General features: G+C 44.8%; 2 protein-coding genes across 4 annotated transcripts in view; both read left to right on the forward strand.

Moving 5' to 3' along the window:
* Window positions 1-9,581, forward strand: part of POLA2 (DNA polymerase alpha 2, accessory subunit) — a 70,763-nt gene extending 61,182 nt beyond the window's left edge. The window contains exons 12-19 of one of the 2 annotated variants that reach the window (XM_056526950.1): window positions 2,271-2,395; window positions 2,487-2,525; window positions 2,810-2,883; window positions 3,172-3,280; window positions 5,274-5,380; window positions 5,556-5,618; window positions 5,791-5,917; window positions 6,646-9,581. In XM_056526950.1, the coding sequence (XP_056382925.1) occupies window positions 2,271-2,395; window positions 2,487-2,525; window positions 2,810-2,883; window positions 3,172-3,280; window positions 5,274-5,380; window positions 5,556-5,618; window positions 5,791-5,917; window positions 6,646-6,795 (794 nt within the window). In that variant the 3' untranslated portion in view covers window positions 6,796-9,581. The remainder of the gene's footprint in view (window positions 1-2,270; window positions 2,396-2,486; window positions 2,526-2,809; window positions 2,884-3,171; window positions 3,281-5,273; window positions 5,381-5,555; window positions 5,619-5,790; window positions 5,918-6,645) is intronic. The other variant, XM_056526949.1, reaches the window with a different exon arrangement.
* A 213-nt stretch (window positions 9,582-9,794) lies between these two features.
* Window positions 9,795-22,062, forward strand: CDC42EP2 (CDC42 effector protein 2). Of its 2 annotated transcripts, none has more exons than XM_056526953.1 (3): window positions 9,795-10,250; window positions 20,880-20,960; window positions 21,086-22,062. In XM_056526953.1, the coding sequence occupies exon 3, from the start codon at window positions 21,159-21,161 to the stop codon at window positions 21,696-21,698; it is 540 nt and encodes a 179-aa protein (XP_056382928.1). In that variant the 5' UTR covers window positions 9,795-10,250; window positions 20,880-20,960; window positions 21,086-21,158; the 3' UTR covers window positions 21,699-22,062. The 2 variants fall into 2 exon arrangements, with proteins under 2 accessions (XP_056382928.1, XP_056382929.1); XM_056526954.1 differs by lacking the exon at window positions 9,795-10,250 and adding an exon at window positions 12,968-13,033.
* The last annotated feature ends 600 nt before the right edge of the window (window positions 22,063-22,662 follow it).

Genomic DNA, 22,662 nt, shown 5'->3' on the forward strand with positions numbered 1-22,662 from the left:
GCTGACCACAGAGGTGAGAAAGTAGTCATGTGCTGACAGATCAGAGATATCGGAGGACCAGTGAAAAGACAACCATTTTCTCTTGTTTTTACTTACAATTTCTAGATTAGATTGACTTTGTTTGGTATTGAAGCGGGAACAAGTCGTCTAAAGTCTGATGAAAGAGGTGAGAACACAAAGTGTCAGAGATTACATTAGTTTAAGTGATACTTCAATGTGTATAACTTTATTACTGAAGATAGGGAAACCTATTGTGCACCGGTGATAGAGAAAACAGACAGCACTATTGTCCTATCTAAAAGTCATTGATTCCAGCCGGCACCAGACAAAACATGATCGGCCTCATCTATAATTATTGTAGAACAAGAGGATTGTACTTGTTCTTGGCAACTAACCAAAGATGAAGAGTTTTCTAATGAAAGCTGCGCTGAGATTGTTTGCTATAGACAGACTGGTCTTTCTTTCTACACATGAGCAGTAGTGGTAAAATACTAACAAAAATGACATAAAATAATGGCTTCATGGATGGTCAAGTGATGATTGTGAGGGCGCATGCTTGGTGACTGTTCTGTACTATAATCTGTTATGTTTCGCTTCTGAACCTTTCCACGTATGTGCCAGGCCTAGAGACGTGTCTTTTGTGTCGTCTTCACCAGATTCTCTGATCCACCGTTGACAAACTTGTATAAAGTACATACAATGGGCCAAATCTATCGAAACACTATTCTAGAAAGAGACTGTGCACATATCCGCTGATCACTGTGGAGATTTCATTTTTCCAGAGCGGTTTATGAAATGAAAGCGGAGTTCTGATTGGTTTGGGATAACTTCATTGACTGATCCTAGCAGGACAACATTGCAGAATGTTTACATTGGATAAAATACACAGTAGGGAGTTAACTACATAATGTATGTATTCCTTTAGCACTGTGGACCATCAGCTGTTGCAAAACTACAAATCCCAGCATACCTGTATAGTCATTGCCTGTCTGAGCATGCTGGGAATTGTAGTTTTGCAAAAGCTGACAGTCTATAGTTTGGAGACCACTGCTCCAGTTATGGCTATGGCACCGCTTCTGAGCTACAACAGGTCTGGCCGGAACCCACCACCAATTGCAGATTACATTTTATTTTTTTTCTGGATATTTAAATAGTTTGCTCTATGTTTTTAGTCTAGTAGGGTTCTGCAAAATATAGTTGAAGCCCATACTGTATCGTATCTCATTGTTCTTCCATAAAACAGCCTTTGGCTGTCCAGGCATGCTGGGAGTTGTAGTTTTGCAACAACTGGAGGCACCCTGGTTGGGAAACTCTGGCAAGATAGATGGTTGAATGAAGCAGCAATGCGTATGTCTGTGAGCCACTCCATTCAGATTTGGGGAGGTTGGACACAGGACCCCACATTCTTGTGATCTGTGTCCCAGGAGATAAAGACGTACTCCAATAAAAAAAAAAAAATCATGTCAACTGGCTGCAGAAAGTTAAACAGATTTGTAAATTACTTCTATTAAAAAATCTTAATCCTTTCAGAACTTATCAGCTGCTTAAGCTCAGTTATTTCCAGTCTGACCACAGTGCTCTCTGCTGACACCTCTGTCTGTCTCAGGAACAGTCTGGAGCAGGAGAGGTTTGCTATGGGGCAAGACTGGAAAGAACAGCTCAACTTCATCAGCTGATAAGTACTGGTTGGATTAAGATTTTTAATAAAGTAATTTACAAATCTGTTTAACTTTCTGGAGCCAGTTAATATGAAAAAAAAAAAAGTTTTTCACTGGAGTACCCCTTTAAACCACCTCTATTCAGACGCTTATCCTGTAGATAGATGGTAAATGTAGGAAAATTCATAAACGGATCCATATTGTATTGTTGCTTGCTCGCCTGGAGGCTCTCTACTTGTAAAGATCATTTTTATGTCACTATATTTTTCTATAATAAAAATCTCTGGGTTAAGAGACGTGAAGGTATTATTAGAAAATAGTATTTTCTGATATGTTAATGCATTAGGTGTGGGACTTATTACTATGGAGGTCAGTGCGGTGTTAATCCTGTCCATTGGGGTGACACATCAGGTGTACACCTTGTCTTTTGGCTGCTTTGTTTTGAGCACCTCCTCCCAGGCTACTAGATAACTGATATGTCTGTAAATAGTCTTTTTTTTTTCTTTTTATTGCCCCAATATAACCAGCTCTACCCTCTTTAATATAAATGTTGCTGATATTGTGCCCCCCTTAACAATGATCTATAATAATCCTCCTTTCTCTTCTCTGCAGACTGCTCTCAGCAGATGATAATTACCGCCTGCGGACCATTCACCACATCGGACACCATCACTTATGATGCCCTAAAGGACCTGGTGGATGTTATTAATAGAGACCGTCCAGATGTCTGCATTCTGGTGAGATCAAAGAAATGGCTACGTAGCCAGAAACTTAAATATAAAACCGTATGTAGGTGACATCTTACATGCCGTCTGTATGTCTTTTCAGCTTGGGCCATTTTTGGATTCAAAACATGAGCAGGTTGAGGTAAAATCTTCACTGTTACATAAAAGGTTGTTTTGCTTGTTACTAGTATAAGGCGCTGAAAAGCAGTGACAGGGTTAGACCTGTGTGGTCTCTGCTGCCTTGTCTGCTAAAATATTTCCCAGATAAACAGGCGTCACCTCAGAGAACCTATAATAAAGATGTTTTCAATGCTAATATCTGGAACAGTCGACTTGCGGGGACTTGTTGTACTCTTAAAAAAAATTTTAAAATGTAAAAACCGTTTTATATGCGCTGAATCATGTTTTTTTCCCCTCCATTTTCAGAACTTGCAGCTGACAATCACCTTTGAGGAGGTGTTTAAATCCTGCCTGAAAATGATCATTGAAGGAACGCGATCGTAAGTCATGCTAAAAACTGGATAGTGTGTCCTTTAAGGCACCCATCAGAACACCCACCTATTCTAAAACGGTTACACTTCTAGCAGATGTCTTTTTACTATATTTTTGTTTCAGAATCTATTTATGATGGTTAAATTGCAGGTTACTTTTACCGCGGTTGATGGGCTTGTCACCATAGACAACACTGTATTCACATCACCACAAATTGTTGGAAGCATTAACCACTATCTGCGCTCTGCTGCTATCCTAATACTTTCCTATTTCTTATGTGTTATATATTTCACCAGATCTGGTTCCCATTTGGTGTTTGTTCCCTCTGTCAGAGATGCCCACCATGATCCTGTGTACCCTCAACCCCCCTTTAGCTGTTATGAGACTGCCAAAGAAGATAAGCAGGTAACTGTTAACCTGTGATATAAAAAAAAAAAAAAAAAAAAAAAAAATACTGTATATACTCGAGTATAAGCCGAGTTTTTCAGCACGATTTTTTTGTGCTAAAAACACCCCCCTCGGCTTATACTCGAGTTAACTCTCCACCTTCAGTTGTCTTCAACCTGCGGACCTCCAGATGTTGCAAAACTACAACTCCCAGCATTCTCGGACAGCCATCGGCTGTCCGGGCATGCTGGGAGTTGTAGTTTTGAAACATCTGGAGGTCCGCAGGTTGAAGACCACTGTGGCCTTAATCATCATTCAGACCCCCCCTTTAGTTTTATACTCTCCTCCCCTCGGCAGGAAGGAAGGGTGAGCTGGTCCGGGCCATCTATGCTGCAGGGACCGTCCGGTGGGGAGGGATAGTTGTTCCGGGCTGTCCATCTTCACCGGGGGGGCCTCTTCTCCGCTCTCCGGGCCCGGCCCCGGACTAGTGACGTTGCCTTGACGACGCACAGGGACGTCCCTGTGCGTCGTCGTCAAGGCAACGTCACTAGTCTGCAGGTTGAAGACCACTGGACTTACAGGCGGTGATGATGAAGGGGGGGGGAGGGGGGTGTGGGATGATGATGATGATGAGGATGATGGGGATGACGGGCGGGGATGATGACGGGCGGGGATGATGACGGGGGGGGGGGGGAATGATGACGGGCGGGGATGATGACGGGGGGGGGGGGGGGAATGATGACAGGCAGTGATGATGAAGGGGGGGGATGATGACAGGCAGTGATGATGAAGGGAGGGGTTATGATAACAGGGTAATGATGACCGGGGTGTTAATGAGGGGGGTCTGGATGATGACGGGGGGAAGATGACATGGGGGGATGATGTATTTCCCACCCTAGGCTTATAGTCGTGTCAATAACTTTTCCTGGGTTTTTGTGGTGAAATTAGGGGCATCAGCTTATAGTCGGGTCGGCTTATACTCGAGTATATACGGAATGTACTTAATATAATTTACAGAGCTCTAAAGGTGCATGTAGTAATCAGTGATTCCATTTTATTGGCTTCTGTTTATTTTAAACTATAAATACAGAAAATAAGGTTGTGATTACAAAATGGCTGCCCCCCAGGGTGGGAACCCGTGTGAAGCTCTGCGTAGGGAGGCCAGCCCTGAAGCCTCCATTGTACATCTCCTGCAATGAGGCAGATGGAGGAGAGGCCTAGGGAGGGAATGCACAGCTGGCCCCTTCTCCTGACTATATTTAATTATCAGTGCCATTGGGGTGGATTGGGGGTGGCTCTGAGACCCCCGACCAGGCAGTCAAAAGTTTTACATGTATCAAAAGGTTTTATGTGAAATTCACACACACAAATGTCAATGCCCAATACAGTTTTTTCTTTGCTATATGAACACTGTAACTGGTAGACAACACAACACAGTTAGCTGCTTTGTTGAGATATTCTAGATCAGTGGTCTTCAACCTGCGGACCTCCAGATGTTGCAAAACTACAACGCCCAGCATGCCCGGACAGCCAACGGCTGTCCGGGCATGCTGGGAGTTGTAGTTTTGCAACATCTGTAGGCCCGCAGCTTGGAGACCGCTGTTCTAGATGTTATCGTACTTGATGCAGTCGTGGTCTGTGCAGCAGATTCATACTAAATGTGAGTAGAGAAGCCACAAGGATATCAGTACAAGTAATGTGTAGAGGATGTTGTATCTGTGTCACAGAACACTAACCTCAGATGGAGGAGTGAAAGAGCAGGGCTTCCCCAGGCTCCATGGTGTTCAGCTTCAGCTATTACTTAATTAATATCTTTGGGGAAGATTTATCAAAACCTGTGCAGAGGAAAAAAACACATTGCGTCTTTCATTTTTAGAGGTCTGCTTAAAAAAAAAAGCTATCTGATTGGTTGCTATAGGCAACTGCTCCACTTTTCCTCTGAACTGGTTTTGATAAATCTCCCCCTTTGTGTTTCCAGAGAGTCAGTGTTGTCTTTTTTGTTTTTCTCCAGAGAGTGCACTTCGTGGCTGATCCTTGTACTTTATCGGTCAATGGTGTGGCAGTGGGATTTACATCCACAGACCTGCTCTTTCACATGGGTGCAGAGGAGATCAGCAGGTACGGGTCCAGCACCTCTTATTTGTAGATATATGCAATAAAGGTCCAAATGGTAATAGCCATTAAATTAGAACTTATACCATTAACATCATTTTCATAAAAGTTTATTTTTTGGGGGGGAATTTAAATTTAATTTTTTTTCAAATTTTTTTATTCATTTTTTGAATAATTGCAGCGGTAGTGCGGGGGCTCCAGACAGATTTAGCCGGATCCTCAAACATATACTGACTCAGCGGAGGTGAGTGAATTCCTGCTCCTGTGAAGAGAATGTAGTCAGGGGCAAAGGTTAATAATATTATTATAAATATAAATATTTTTATTATCCACGTTAAAACCCAACCAGTTACAATAAACTTGAGCGTGCAGTTTACCTAGCATTTTCTACTACTAACAGAGTTTCTGTTTTTCAGCTACTATCCTTTGTATCCACCACACGAGGAGATTAACATTGACTATGAAGCACACTATAACTATGCAATCATGCCAGTCACACCAGACGTCTTTATTATACCATCAGAACTCCGTTTTTTCATCAAGGTTAGTTTTTCTGTTTAAAGGGGTACTCCGGTGGAAAACTTTTTTTTTTTTTATTTATTTATTTTTTTAAATGAACTGGTGCCGGAAAGTTAAACGGATTTGTAAATTACTTCTATTTAAAAATCTTAATCCTTTCAATGCTTATTAGCTGCTGTATGCTGCAGAGGACATTCTTTTCTTTTTGAATTTATTTTTTTTGGTCTTGTCCACAGTGCTCTCTGCTGACACCACTGTACGTGTCAGGAACTGACCAGAGCAGCATTGGTTTGCTATGGGGATTTTCTCCTGCTCTGGACAGTTCCTGATACGGACAGAGGTGTCAGCAGAGAGCACTGTGACAAGACAAAAAAGAAAAGAATTTCCTCTGTAGCATACAGCAGCTGATAATCACTGAAAGATTAAGATATTTAAATAGAAGTAATTTACAAATCTGTTTAACTTTCTGGCACCAGTTCATTTTAAAAATAAAAAAAGTTTTTTACCCCTTTAATGTTTACCCTCGTCACCCTTTTTGTTCACATTGTATGATTGTAAAACACTCTGTCTGGACCGTGGTACTTTTTTTTTTTCTTTTTAATGGTCAAACTGAGTAAAAAAAAAAATCTACTCACCTGCCGATCTGCTGCTCTTCCAAGGCCTAGTGCGTTTCTGCTGATCACCATTTTCTGGTTAAGTTTGTACAAACCAAAAATGATGGACAACTCCTTTACTGTCTCACTCTACCATAGGATATCTCGGGCAGCATCTGCATTAATCCAGGCCGCCTAACAAAAGGAACAGTGGGAGGAACATACGCCCGCTTTTTAGTCAAGAAGGAGACCACTGGTACGGCAGAAAGGAAATCCCCCTGCATATCTGCTCAAGTCGTTAAAATATAACCTATTTTCAAAAAGAAAGACTTAATATTTCTTGGTGGACTAAGCTGGACAAATGGAACCAGGAATAAAATATGTGCATGGCCACAAGAGAAGCCCCGGAGTGTGTGAGGTTCTCAGTCTAACACTCATCCCCCCCCCACGCCAGGTGACCACATGATCTCAGCAGAAAAACATGTGGATCCTTGCAAGAAAAATGACAACCCGCATTTTGTTTTCTCCCTGTATTTGTATCATAGGCAAGTGCTATACCACACACAGGCCCAGAGCTAGACTGCGTAAGGACGCGGCTTTCTATGCAGGGAAGCAAAGATTTATTAGAACAAGTGCCCACAGAGACCGACCGGGAAAGGAAAGCTGGTTGCTTAAGTGCTTGTTGTGATAAAATCTCCCATGATGTGGAGGTGTCACATTCTAGATTACAAGTTTCCAAGAGAACGCTTTCATTGTTAGAAATCATCATTCCCAAATGGCACCAGGTATAATTTGCCCCTTTTTAATTTGTTGTGTGCCACTTTGTAATGCTCCATACCACATTGTATTACAGAGAGATTCTCCCCTACAAGTAAGGCTAGGTTCACACTTTGAAATTGCAGGCGGAAATTCCGCTTGCTAAAATGTATAGTGTAGTGAATGGGTTTCCGTTCACATTTCGGAATTTGTGAACTGAAAATCCGCTTGGAAATTTCCAAGGCATTGCTCTTTCTTCAGGACGGAACACATTGCAGTCTAATGGAGACTGCAGTGGCCGCGCGGTCCTAGCCCCGACTGATTCAATCAGCGCTAGCCGCACTTGGAATCTCCGGGCGGATATATTCTGCCCGGAGATTCCGCAGTGTGAACCTAGCTTGACACTGTAATATGGTGTCATATGGAACACTCTTCAGAATCTGAAGCCTCGGTATACAACTATATATAATCTTATGCAGATGGAGGCCTACAGCTCTGTAGAATGCAGCCAAACACAACAAAAACACAAAAATAAGTCCATATTACCTTAACGTGAGACTAGCTTTACTTTTCCCTTCAGGAATGAATGGCACATTGCCCAGCTGAGCGCTTCCTCACTTTTGTTCAAGCAGTCGGTGAGGATCTCAGCACCCAGACCCTCACCAATCCAAACTCTGTGACTTGTCAAAAGTTGGGGTATACTATAGATATAGAGGCAGTGTACATGCTGGTCCACTGCCCCATTCACATGGGGGGCACAAAGGATCGGTTTGTGATTGGGGAGGGTCCCAGGGGTCAGATGCAGCACTGTCGTGTAAAATGGGACCAGTGAATGGAGGATTAATTCCACATAAGATTTACAATTAACCACAAGAATCTTATTTTACCATCCACCTTGTATTTAAAACATATAACTTTTATTGCCTGAAAAAATGATTACAATTGTCTATCACACAGTTCTCATTGTGATAAAGCAGCTTTGCTGCAATTGTATTTCTTATGGAGTATGGCTGCAGTCCATACCTAAACTCCTTTGCTGAGAACTGTGGCAGAATATTAAAATCTAAAGACGCATACCCCGTCCAGGTCCAGTGTAGGTATGGACTGCAGCCATACCACTCAATAAGAAATACAATTGCAGCGAAGCTGCTTTATCACAATAATAGAGGCACAATGAGAACTGTGTGATTAAACAATTTTAATCATTTTTCAGACAATAAAAATTGTTTTAAATACAAGGTAGATGGTAAAATAGGATTCTAGTGGTCACCTTAGTAACCAATTGTAAATAAGATCTAGCACTGATCACAGTGGATAGGTGATGGCTTCTTACCATAATAATGCCCACCTTTCAGGAATACACATCTTAATACACTCCATTGTTGCTGAATACACATTAGGCTACGGTGCTCATTGCCGTCTTATGGCTGTCGGGTTCACAAGTGTCTGGTCACAGGGACAGGGCCTCAATGTGCTTTTTCAGAAACCCCCCAAGGCCATGTTCACACGTCCCAAATTCTGCCGGAGATTCCGCAGCAGCAGAGTCCCATTGTATTCAATGGTATTCTGCTGCGCTGTGCACAGAGCAGAATTCTGTGGAATGTCTGCGTGGAGACTTTCCATGTGAATCTATTCACACGTACAGTCTATTCACACGTACAGTATCATGCACATATTTGATGCGCAGGATTTGAAGCTGCAGACTTCAATGTAAAATGACTGAACACCGCTTCAAACCTGCAGCTTAAATGCCTGCAAATCAAATATGCGCAAGATACCGTACATGTGAGTACACCTTTATGGCCTATTCACACCTACAATATTCTGCTGCAGATTTCAATGTAAACTGAATGACTGAACACAGCTTGAAATCCTGCGCATCAAATCTGCGCAGAATACTGTACGTGTGAATAGACCCTTAGGCTGCGTTCACATTGGCGGTTACCTGTGGGATTTCCACAGAAGATTTTCTGCAGCAGAATATATTGATCTTAGAGGGGTCTGCTGTGTGTAATCCACCCCGTCACCGTACCCGAAGGTTATGTTTATATGGGAGAATGTCCGCCTAGAAAATCAGAACATGCCAGACATAGGACCGTGCCGGAATCCGCCATCTATCTACAAGTCCTATTCTTTTTGTGGATGCCGGAATTCCATTTTTAATGAATGGGACTCTGCTGCAGCGGAATATTCCCACGGAGTTCTGCTTGGAATTTCTGCCATGTGGAAAAATTTTTTACAACAGAATAAGAAAGTGACAAACATGAATCCCCTTTTGACCATTCCAGTGTTTCCCAACCAGGGTGTCTCCAGCTGTTGCAAACTACAACTCCCAGCATTGCCCGGACAGCCAAAGGCTGTCCGGGCATGCTGGGAGTTGTAGTTTTGCAACAACTGCAGGAAGCCTGGTTGGGAAACACTGGTCCCTTCTATCTATATACACACACAGGGAGATTTATTAAAACCTGTCCAGAGGAAAAGTTGCTGAACTGCCCATAGCAACCAATCAGATCGCTTCTTTCATTTTTCACAGGCCTTTTCGAAAATGAAAGAAGCGATCTGATTGGTTGCTATGGGCAACTCAGCATCTTTTCCTCTGGACAGGTTTTGATAAATCTCCCTCAGTCACCAGGTATATTCTCGCTCCTCTGTGGCCATTATAAATAGTGAGAATCGCTCACTCATTATACTGGATTTCCTGCATATCTTGTGTTGTACAAATAAAGTTTATTATAAAATGAAACTTGTCTAATTGGCTCTCACTCCCCGCCGGCCCCGCCCACAAGGCGTGATTGGCTGGCTCCTCGTGTGGGCGTTCCCCTTCCTCTGGATGGCTCAGTGTGTCCGGGGCTGGGGCGGCAGACGGAGGGGGCTGCGCGTCTCCTATCACTCCTCTGGTGCGGGTTACTTGGCGACCGAGAACCGGAAGCTGTGGCCACTCCCAACCACGTCCGCATCTGCCTGGGACCCAACCTGAAGGCAGCGGCTCCTGCGTACGTCCGGCTCAGGTCAGTGTGTGTATATGGGGCGGGGGGGTGCGCTGACAGGGCGTGCTGGGCTTTGTAGTTCTCGCAGCATTGTAGTGTCAGTGTAGGCGGGGAGGTGTGGCACTGTTGTATGGGCACACGTGGGGCATGGCTGGTATAACTGTGCCAGTATGTGTGAGGGGTGGTGGCATCAGATCAAGATGAGGAGGATCTGCTGCTATTGTTTGGGCATAACATGGCAGAACCCACTCAGAGTATGGTTAGGGCAGGGTTTGCCAACAGCTGTCCGGGCATGCTGGGAGTTGTAGTTTTGCAACAGCTGGAGGCGCCCTGGTTAGGGTCATATATCTATTTAAGTGTCATAGATCTGTGGCCCCTCCAGATGTTGCAAGACTACAATTCCCAGCATGCCCTTGCTGGCAGTTGTAGTTTTGTAACAGCTGGAGGGCCACAGTATATACCATAGACATATATATATATATGATCCATAAACTGGACGCAGGAGAGGTATCCCTAGCGCCCCTCCTAATACAGGATCTGTTGACAGCTCCAGGAGGGTAGGAGCCCCACCTTCTCCTCTGATGTCCCCCCAGTGTTGGTATTAGCTGTATACAGTAAAATCTCTTTGAGAAGACCACCCAGAAGTGGTCACCTATGGGGGGCGGTCTTCTCAAAGAATATTGCCTGTAATGTATGTATGTATGTTGGACTGAAAGTCTGTCACGTGACCTCTGGTCTGGCTGAGGGAGCGGTCTTCTGAATGGGTTTCACTACTGTATTCGGGAACAGGCATGCTGGGAGTTGTAGTTTTGCAACGGCTGGAGACGCGCTGTATGGAAAACACTACTCTAAAAATTTATTCTTCATGGTTAGTAGTGTAGCTGTAGTGCTACCAGTAAAGTAGTCCTGTAAAGTAGCAGTCCTGATTAGAGATGAGCGAACTTACAGTAAATTCGATTCGTCACAAACTTCTCGGCTCGGCAGTTGATGACATATCCTGCATAAACTAGTTCATCTTTCAGGTACTCCCGTGGGCTGGAAAAGGTGGATACATTCCTAGGAGACTCTTTCCTAGGACTGTATCCATCTTTTCCAACCCTCCGGAGCACCTGAAAGCTGAACACATTTATGCAGGATAAGTAATCAACTGCCGAGCCGAGAAGTTTGTGACGAATTGAATTTACTGTAAGTTCGCTCATCTCTAGTCCTGATGTCCAGTAAAGTAGTCCTGATGTAGCAAAACTACAACTCCTAGCATGCCCGGACAGCCAACGGCTGTCCGAGCATGCTGGGAGTTGTAGTTTTGCAATGTCAGGAGGTGCAATGTATTAGAGCAGCATCTGCCTAACCTGTGGACTATTTTAGACTAGGTTCACACTGCCTATCCGTATATAGCATATATAGAGAGATAGAGATATATATATATACCGGTAGTCCTTGGTATAGGTTTGTATACCAGAAATAAAGTATTGGCCCCTCAGATGTAACCCGCACATCCGCAGTCTCCTCCGCAGTTATGTGACTAGTAACACAGGAGATGACCATGGAGATCAATGACTATGAATCACTTCCTATCTGCATCCATTGTGAAGTGTTTGCCTACAATGGTTGGGGTGTCACGTCTGGTCCTCTCTAAGGGTCTATTCATGGAATTCTGCCTGAAATGAAAACCCAATCCGCAAGCGTGATTTCCGAAGTGTCAACGGGAGTGCGGGATCCCATAGAAGTGTATTGGGCTTTCATTTCTGCCCATGTGAATTGACCCTAAGGAGCTGACATTTGGTGTTGAGGTCTTTTAGCGTCCAGGGACCTCTATATACCAAGGGGTGTAGTGCCTCTGGGAAACATAAGCAACCCATGTGGGGGCGTATATACTCCCCAATAGGGACAAGGTGACCTGTCAGAGGGCTTCATTATATCTATACGTATCAGGAGTATTGACTAAGTGTGACTCTACCTTCTATATTGTGATCGGACATTTGCTTGCTGCCCCCCTAATGGCCGGGAAAGAACTATCCTAGCTTTTACATGTCATCTCTTTTGGTTCTACCCCATAACACTATGTTAATCTTCTGTCTGTACACAGTTATCTCCATGCCTTGTATTGTCTCCTGATGAACCAGACTATATTTCAAAGGGGAAACGCGTCGAGACACTACATTCAAAAATTGTTTAACCCAGATTTCTAGGGTGTTTTTTTTATTTTTTATTCTATTTAGAGCATCTGGTTATCTGTACTACACAGATTAGTGCTGTGCAGAATTTTTGAATAAAATAAAACCCTTTGGGGCATTGTTCTTTGGAGTTTTACAATTACATTTTATCAAGAATTGATCAGACATTAAGTGTTGGCAGCTAATTGTTTTGTTGAGGTCATTTTAGAATAATGATTCTAGGGGAAACCTGGCAAGTGTATCTACTTATGTTCTTCTCAATAGGTTAGTAAATTTAGTGTATCGGGGGGAAGGACTGGTCGAATACCCTGGATCCACCCCTGGAAGAAGCCTAGTTAGAGCCCATTAGACGTTGGTAATCTGGGGTGACTGGCGTCCATATGGCTTTCATGTAGATCTTGTCATTTCCAAAATTACCATTAGATGCTTTGAACTTCTCCGATTATACTAAGCAGCACTTGTGTGGTCATGGGGGAAATAGCTGTGATACATAGAATGACGCCGGTTACATAAACCTCAGTCCCCTTCATTAGAAGAGATCAGTCCTAGAACAGGACTAGAGTTGTGCCGGACACCATCCAGCCAGCACTTACCTGGAGGCACGGACATACCTGAGATCTAGGAGAACAGGTAAAGATCTAGCAGTATCTCTATTTACTTGTCGTTCCTGGAATGTCTTACATTTTGAAGGTTGTTGGAGGCTTTTTTTCGGCATGAGGGTGTGGGACTATGAAATGTTACTTAACAGGATAATCCTTGTTCCATCATTCTTATCATACCAGGCCTCATATAAACAGTTTGCTTCTCAGTCCTTTGTACACAATGAAAAGCTTTAAGATCACCCATTGAATTCCGGAGCTCCCCGTACAAAGCCATCTTCAGGCCGCATTCATCACATTCATCAGTTATTGCTTGTGAGCGGCTAAAGTAAACCAATGCTTTGTAGTGCAGGCTGGAGCCCGGAGTCTTCTCCACACTCAATATTTACTTGTATGTTTTAACCCCTTAAGGACCCATGGTGTACCTGATACCTGAAATCATTCAGCAGGCATCCCGTGCAAATGCCTGGTGGGGGGGGGGGGAAGTCAATTCAGATTGGCAATTTGCAGCGATTCCGGGCTGATCGGGTCTCTGGTACCCGATCGCCCGGTCCTCCTGTCCCCTGCGATTGGCCGGTCAGGACTGACCAGCAAATCGCAGGGATGGATGTCTGGGCAGAGCGGGGGAAGATGGCGGTGACAGCTGTGGGAGCCAGCATGGCGGGGGGAACGGCGACAGTTACCTGATCACTGGCGCAGGCAGCGGGGGACCAGTACAGGCAAGTGGATGCAGCAGTGAAGATCGCGGTAATCTTCACTGCTGCTTCTGATCTACAACTCCAAGCATGCCCAGACAGCCTTTGACTATGGGCATGCTGGGAGTTGTAGTTTTGCAACATGCAGTGGTCTCTAAACTGTGCCCTTCTTCTAGATGTTGAAAAACTACAACTCTCAGCATGCCCAGAGAGCCAGGCATGCTGGGAGTTGTAGTTCTGTAAGGCTGGTTTCACACTATAAAATTCATCAGTTTTAAAGAACTGTTAGATGTTCCGTTATGAAAACCCTGAAAATCGTCCGTTACGAAATCCCATACGGCCGTTAGAAAATCCCATTATAGTCTATGGGATATTTACATTATCCGTTTTATCCCATTACAGCCAGTTATTAATAACGGACGTTATTAAACCCATTTCAGAAAAACTCCAAAATCCCATTGTCGCTCCTTCCTTTCTGAGCCCTCTAGTGCACCCACAGAGCACTTTACGTACACACATGAGGTATTTCTTTACTCTAGAGAAATTGGGTTACACATTTTAGGAAGATTTTTCTCCTTTTACCTCTTGTAAAAATTCAAAAACTGGGTCTACAAGAACATGCCAGTGTAAAAAATGAAGATTTAGAATTTTCCTCTTCACTTTGCTGCTATTCCTGTAAAACACCAAAAAGGTTAACAAACTTTCTGAATGTCATTTTGAATACTTTGGGGGGTGCAGTTTTTATAATGGGGTCATTTGTGGGGTATTTCTAATATGAAGACCCCTTAAACCCACTTCAACTGAACTGGTCCCAATTGGAAATTTGCTGCTGAACTTTGAAGCCCTCTGATGTCTTCCAAATGTAAAAACATGTCAACTTTATGATGCAAATATAAAGTAGACATATTGTTCAGTGATCCCCCGACCTGCGATGGCCCCGACATATGATAATTTCAACATATGATGCTTTTGTATGTCGGGGCCATCGCATAAACGGCTATCCAGCAGCGCAGACTGCTTCAGCTGTCGCCGGATAGCCGTTTAAGGTGCCCAGTGTGGTCCGGTGATGGTCACTCACCTGTCCCCGACGTTCTGGACGTCCTCTTCGGGCTCCGCTGCATCGCCGTCGCTCTCCTTTGTCGCCATCACGTCGCCGCACGCGCCGTCCAGTCATCCAATAGGAGCGGCGTGCGCAGTGACGTGATGACGGCGATGAAGAGCGACGATCCCGTCCAGCAGAGACCGTCCGGAGCGGCGGGGATGCGGCGACAGCGATGGAGGGCAACATCCAGGGCAGCGGTAACGGTCCGGAGCAGCGGGGACAGGTGAGTGTAACTTCCTATACTTTACATTGCACGGATCCCTCAACATATGATGGTTTCAACAAACGGTGGTTCATTTGGAACGAATTGTATATGTGAATCAATATATAATTTATTTGGAATATCCATTTTCCTTATAAGCAGAGAGCTTCAAAGTAAAAAAAAGCTTAATTTTTAAATTTTTCCTTACATTCTGGAAATTTTCACCAAGAAATGATGCAAGTTTCCACAAAAATTTACCACTAACATAAAGTAGAATATGTCATGAAAAAACAGTCTCTGAATCAGAATGATAACTAAAAGCATTCCAGAGTTATTAATGTTTAAAGTGACAGTGGTCAGATGTGCAGAAAATGGCCGGGTCCTTAAGGTGAAAATGGGCTGGGTCCTTAAGGGGTTAATAGTCTAGACTTGTCCTTAAAGGGTACCTCTCATCAAAAAACTTTTGATATATTATAGATTAATGTATGCAGAATAACGTCACAATTGCATGTTATTAAAAAATATGCTTCTTTCTATTTAATTTTCCACTTTGAAGAAATGACCACTAGGGGTCTCCCTACCAGTCCTGGCAGCAAGCATTTCAGACTCATGCTGGAGTCCTAAACACTACGAGCTGCCAGTCTGCTTTGTTCACAAAGGAGAACACTCAGAGCTGCCAGCCTGCTTTGTTCACAGCCTGTTTGTCTGTGAACAAAGCAGGCTGGCAGCTCTGAGTGTTTAGGACTCCAGCATGAGTCAGAAATGCTTGCTGACATGACTGATCAGGAAAAATACAATAGAAAGAAGCTGATTTTCATTAACATGCTATTGGAAAGTTATTCAACATTCATTAATCTAAAATATATCAAAAGTTTATTTGATGAGAGGTGCACTTTAATTCAGGGTGAAAGAGCATCCGTCACCTGGAAGAAGTTGTGCCCACTTAAAGCGTACATCTAGTGATGGTTTAGATGGCAGGATATGTTAACGTTTTCTTGCCATCGTCCAGACCCGAGGCTTGCGCGAGAATATGTAGTGTTATACGGATTTGGCAGAAGTCCCATAGACTTGCATGGGATGTCCGCAAAAATCTGTAGATTCTATGTCTGTAGTTTCCTGCAAGTTCTTGGACTCGGTTGGCAGCACAAAAATTTAAGGGATTAGCCTGGTGCCTGAATCCCTTGATATGTTTTAAAGGGATTCTGTCAGCTGCTCTTGGCATGTTAAAAGTTTTCATTAAATGACCAGTTTCACGTGTGAGATTTGGTGATGGCTGAGGAGGTGTCATGTCAGTCCAGGAAAGATGGGCCTGGTTAACCTCAGAAATGTCCAGCGCTTTTAGTTTCAGTACATGTCCGGCCCCATGAGATCTTATAAGTTATGTGGTGATATTTGGCATAAACAGGTCTATGCATAGCCCCTATGGTTACCCTGGTATGCCAGGAAAGTTTACCACCACTTCAGTGCCGCCACTGCTCCAGCCTCCTCTGCTGGTATTGCTATGATGTCCTAGTGATACATGATGCTGCCGCAGTCACGAGTGGAATTTATTGAGCCATATATATATGTGGGTTTTCTGGCATGCAAAAGATGTCATTTTAACATTCTTGCGTTTCTCTCACCACATTGTTAAAATAATGAGTAGAGTAAAAGGAAACCTTACATCTCTCTCTGACTGCCCCGTACAGTGTCCAACCAGCGTGCCTCCAGCTGTTGCAAAACTTCAACTCCCAGCATGTCTGAACAGTGAAGACTGGAAGTTGTAGTTTTGCAACAGCTGGAGGCCCCTGGTTTGGAAACTTTCAATACAAGAACCTAGCATAGTGTTTCCCAACCAGGGTGCCCCCAGCTGTTGCAGAGATACAACTCCCAGCATGCCCGGACAGCCTTTGGCTGTCCGGGCATGCTGGGAGTTGTAGTTTTGCAACAGCTGGAGGCACCCTGGTTGGGAAACACTGACCTAGCAGGTTAGATTTTTGTCTTTTAGAGACAATCTTTTTAGCAATAAACCCCACTGAAATACAATACATTTAGATTCACAAAATAAATGTTTTTCTGGACCTTTTAAGGTTGTCCTGGGAACATTTATCACCCGTCGAGGGTCTAGCCACAGAGACCCCCAAAATGTAGTATCCGCTCTCCGGTCGAGTCAGCCCATGTGCTCCGTATTTATGCAGCTCCTTACATAAGCGGCGTTCTTCATGGTAAAATGTTCTCGCACGAGCTGGTGCCAAGATGACAATCCAGCTCATTGGAATAAAACGTGCTCGGGCAGCAGCAATAGAAGGAGCTGTTCCCAGAATCCCATGGACTTGGCCGGCTGTCAGTGACCCCCACCATCTCTCTCCCTGAATCAGCAGAACCGCCTGGAAAGCAGAAAAACAGAGCTGTGTTGCAATGCTCTACTAGGGCTTGTGTGCTTCCATTGTGTGCGTCCTGGGTCATTGCGGAGTGTAAGCCACAGGGTATTATGCAATACTTCTACATTGTAATTTGGCTAATGTTTAAGCTTATTAATGTGATAGTATCTTAAGATTGCAATGTAACTCAAGGCAACCAAGCTTTAAACCCACGTTCCGGCCTCCCACGTCACTCCTGTAGATTGTATTGCGCGTCGTGCACCATTGCAAAGAGCCGGCACTACTGTCCTCTTCTATGGTGGGGATGAAGCCTTGTATATGCGCCCTCTGTCTATGCAAGTCGGGCTAAAAGGATTTAGGGCAGTGCTTTCCAAACTTTGGACCTCCTGATGTTGCAACACTACAACTCCCAGCATGCCGTTGGCTGTCCGGGCATGCTGGGAGTTGTAGTGTTGCAACATCAGGTGGTCCATAGTAGGGATTGACCGATTATCGGTATGGCCGATAATCACGATTTTGGGCATTATCGGTATCGGCAATTACTTTGCCGATAAGCCCAGAATGCCCCACCGCGCCGCGACCTCCCTAGCCCCCCCCCCCGACCCGCCGCACCGCGACTGCCCCCCCCCCCCGACCCATCGCACCGCGTTACACCCCCCACCGTAGTGCTGGGTGGTATACCGGTATGAACCAGATACCATTTTTTTTTCTCACACGGTATGGATTTTTGCCCATACCGCTATACCGGTCGGGCCCCTCCCCCACCCTCCGAGTCAATAAAATAAATTAAACTTACCCGTAATGGGGGTGGTCCGGGCCATCCATCCTTCCTGTAGTGTCCGGCGGCATTCCGGGTGGAGGGTGAACCTGTCCGGGTTGTCCTTCTCCGGGGGTCATCTTCTCCACTCCGGGCAGGCTCCGGCCTAGTACGCTGCATAGACGCTGCTACGCCGTGACGCCCGTGCGCAGCGACGCACCTGACGTCACGGCATAGCGGCGTCTATGCAGCGTACTAGGCCGGAGCCTGCCCGGAATGGAGAAGATGACCCCCGGAGAAGGACAACCCGGACCGGTTCACCCTCCACCCGGAAACAATTTCAGTGGCAGAATTGTCTTGTCCTCTCAGAAAACCCATTCACACTGATGCTAATGTTCCACTTGTGGAATTCAAAAAGATCGTATGTTGGGCCTCCCCATCCGATCACTAGTTACACCCAGGTGAAGCACAATGACTGACATTTATCATCCTTGTCTTAATACAGTTTTTTGTGTCTAAAAAAGGCGCAAGCAGGGTTTATTTGCGCCTTTTGATTTACTTGTTTCTGCTGACTTTGAGTTGCAATCCACTGATTTTGGCAATACAAATGATATGGAAGGGTTTTATGAACTGCGTCTTTTAGAGATGTTTCAGCGGCTTTGTGCCTTTTCACAAAAACTACACCAGCCCAGACTTGGCTTAGCTTTTTGGTGTATGTGAAGCATGAAATGTCAGAAAATGTGACCTGCACAAAATTTATCAAATACCCTGCGGCCATTTAATAAATTTGGTGCTCCTACACATTACCAGCACACGAAAAAGGTGTAGAAAAATGCTTCACTTACACCTACAATGATAAATTCTTCACTTACACCTACAATGATAAATGCTTCACTTACACCTACAATGATAAATGCTTCACTTACACCTACAATGATAAATGCTTCACTTACACCTACAATGATAAATGCTTCACTTACACCTACAATGATAAATGCTTCACTTACACCTACAATGATAAATGCTTCACTTACACCTACAATGATAAATGCCGGTCATTGTACCTCGCTTCACTCCTCGACTCATTGCACAGTTCCTAGACTTTAATAGAGCACACCATTTGGACTGGGCACCGAGCCAAGGAGTGAAGCGTGTTGCCACATGCTTCACTCTATTGTAACTAGCAATTGGAGGTGGTCGCAGCGAGAAGACCCCGGCCAATCTCAATGATGTGTTTCTGCAGAATGTCAAAAATTACATTTTAATGACAAGAACCTTTTTAAGTCTGCAGGTTTTCTATGCATTTAACTGTATATGCTTGACAGATAGTAAAGTTGTGATGTGAACAGCACCTTGGGCTTCACATGTAGTATTTAATGTGGAGCAGTAAGTCTCAACCTGTGGCTCTCCAGCTGTTGCAAAACTCCAATCCCCCTCATACTTGAACAGCATGGGGAATTAGAGCTGAGCAGCATGACCAAATATGTGTATAACGGTATTTTTGTAACTTATGGCGGTTTCACGGTATATAACGGTATTTCTTTCACCCCGACCCCCCCCCCCCACATCCTATGACCCTCAAGCACTGTTCTGCTCCCCCCCCCAATCATGTTATCAGCCAGCGCTGTTCTGCTCCCCCCCCCCCCCAATTAATTATCAGCCCAGCGGGGTACTACTCACATATGTCGCCCGCAAGCACTGCCCCCCTCCTCTTTGTTGCAGGCCGCCGGTGCTGGAACTCTATACTGTACGCCAGTGGTCTCCAACCTGCGGACCTCCAGGTGTTGCAAAACTACAACTCCCAGCATGCCGTTGTCGGTCCGGGCATGCTGGGAGTTGTAGTTTTGCAACAGCTGGAGGTCCGCAGGTTGGAGACCACTGCTGTACGCTGTATCCCTATGCCCGGGCTGCAAAAGATAAACAAAATAAACTTTAACTTACCTATGTCGGCCTCGCGCTGTTCCTGGGGACTGGAATGTCAGACAGCCGTCAGCTTATCACTGGCCGGGGCGGGACACAGCTGCAGCCAGTGATAGGCTGACGGCTGTCCGACATTCCAGTCCCCAGGAACAGCGCGAGGCCGACGTAGGTAAGTTAAAGTTTATTTTGTTTATCTTTTGCAGCCCGGGCATAGGGATACAGCGTACAGCAGTGGTCTCCAACCTGCGGACCTCCAGTTGTTGCAAAACTGCAACTCCCAGCATGGCTGTCCGGGCATGCCGGGAGTTGTAGTTTTGCAACAGCTGGAGGTCCGCAGGTTGGAGACCACTGGCGTACAGTATAGAGTTCCAGCGCCGGCAGCCCACAACAAAGAGGAGGAGGGCAGTGCTTGCGGTTGACATATGTGAGTAGTACCCCGCTGGGCTGATAATTAATTGGGGGGGGGGGGCAGAACAGCACTCGCAGGTAACATGATTTGGTGGGGGGGGAGCAGAACAGCGCTGGCGGGTCACATATGATTAGTTCCCCCATGTGGGGACAGCGCTGCGCTGGGCTGATAATTCATTCATTCCCAAGGGGGAGGGGCCCAACCGGTATTGCGGTATGGGAAAAATTAATATCTTGCAGCACAAAAATTTCGGTATTCGGTATCAACAGTATACCGCTCAGCCCTATGGGGAATGATGAAAAGTGGGACTTACGGGAAGGACTGCCTATAATCTTTTAGGTGACTTCTGCCTGGTATGGTTGCTGTGTTATTTTTGGTTAAATTCCATAAATGTTAGTTTTCTGTTTGACAATCTCTCTGTATTTCTTTCAGGTTTGGTAGCCTGGTAAAGACTTAACTGAGGACCACAGCAAACGTCTCCTAATAGACAGCTAATGTCAGAACAAACCTAAAGTACGTACTGTTCTTTACCAACTTCATTGCATTATAGAAGTGTGTTTTGTGTTAACAAGTTTATATGGAAGCATTTAAGCCATTCTAATAGGATTAACCATATTGTTTTTTTCTTCTTGGTTCAGAGACTAGATGTTTCATATGAAGCGGATTCCTATCGATTTGATTCTCAAACTCTAAAACTGAGAGGCAGCAAATATGTCCACGAAAGCTCCAATCTACCTGAAGAGGGGATCCCGTAAAGGAAAGCTTCGGGATGTCTTGTCTCCTGACATGATAAGCCCTCCGCTCGGAGACTTCAGACACACCATACATATCGGCAGCGGAGAAGGAGATGTTTTTGGAGACATTTCTTTTCTGCAGGGCAAATTCCACCTTCTCCCTCGACTGAATAGCTCTTCTACATCTTCGTCCCCCGATGCCACTCCGCCTCTGTCACATTCAGAGCTGCCATCACCTGTCTTAAAGAATGCCATCTCCCTCCCTACAATAGGTGAGCCACAAGCGCTCTCTTTGCTTCAGGCCCCTCCACCTAAACCCCCTCGGCTTCACCTGGATGACAAGAGTAAAAGCCCTGTAAAGGAAATAGCCAAACCCTTCCAAGTGATCGATAATGGCTTTTCATCAGAGGCAAAAGAAGAAAGGTTCCTTGCTCACGCCGGATCTCTTCTTTCCCTCCATGTAGATTTGGGACCTTCTATCATGGATGATGTTTTACAGATTATGAACAAAGAGTAGACATCTCAGCCCTATTGGGATCAAAGGACCAAAGTTCTCAGACTATTCTTATGTATTTTACACTACAAAGATTTTAGGAGTTTACTCTATGGGCAGTGGCCTTAAATGATTCCATGCTGCCTTCATATAGTCTCTATATGCTTTATAACGTTCAGAAGATACTTTGGGGTCTGTACTGGAAATGAACAATCTGGATTGTGTTTGCATAACTCCATGAAGCCAAAGCATCTCCACTTGTAAAAGTGCCCTTCACAAAGACTATTAGTGCCTTCTTGCCAGGAAATGATAAATTACACTTTATTTTTTCCTTTTTATGTTTAAATTTATAAGGTTCTAAAGATGCAATACAGAATATTATTTTCGACTTGTGTGTGGTTTATTTGCTTATAAGGCAAATACTTTATAGAACATATTACTAAATTTATAACTGACGCAGGATCAACCGGCGCTGGAGGGACTGACAACCAGGTGTATTTGGATCAGCATGCAACGTTGCATGCTGGTCCCAATAAACTTCCTTGCTATCAACCTGCGTTTCTGTTCTAAAGCATCCCCCTGATTGATTCACTGCACCCAGGCAGGAAGGCTGCAGGAGGACCTCATATCTTATGCTTTGTTCCTTTGTTGTGTATGGTTTGCCAGTTATATTCAGCGATGCCCCCAGCATTGCTATTTTACGCTGGAACGCTCTTTTGTTTGTTTAAAGGGGTACCCCGGCGCTAAGACATTTTATCCCCTATCCTTTGGATAAGATGCCTGATCGCTGGGGACCCCCGTGATCTTGAACGCAGCACCCCAGTTACAATCAGTCCCCGGAGCATGTTCCCTCCGGGTCTGATTACTGGCGATCACGGGGGCAGGAGCATTGTGAGGTCACGGCCCAGCCCCCGTGTGATGTCACGCTTCGCCCCCTCAATGCAAGCCTATGGGAGGGGGCGTGACAGACAAGATCACGGGGGTCCCC

This window comes from Hyla sarda, chromosome 6 (assembly GCF_029499605.1).
Source record: "Hyla sarda isolate aHylSar1 chromosome 6, aHylSar1.hap1, whole genome shotgun sequence".
Taxonomy (NCBI): domain Eukaryota; kingdom Metazoa; phylum Chordata; class Amphibia; order Anura; family Hylidae; genus Hyla; species Hyla sarda.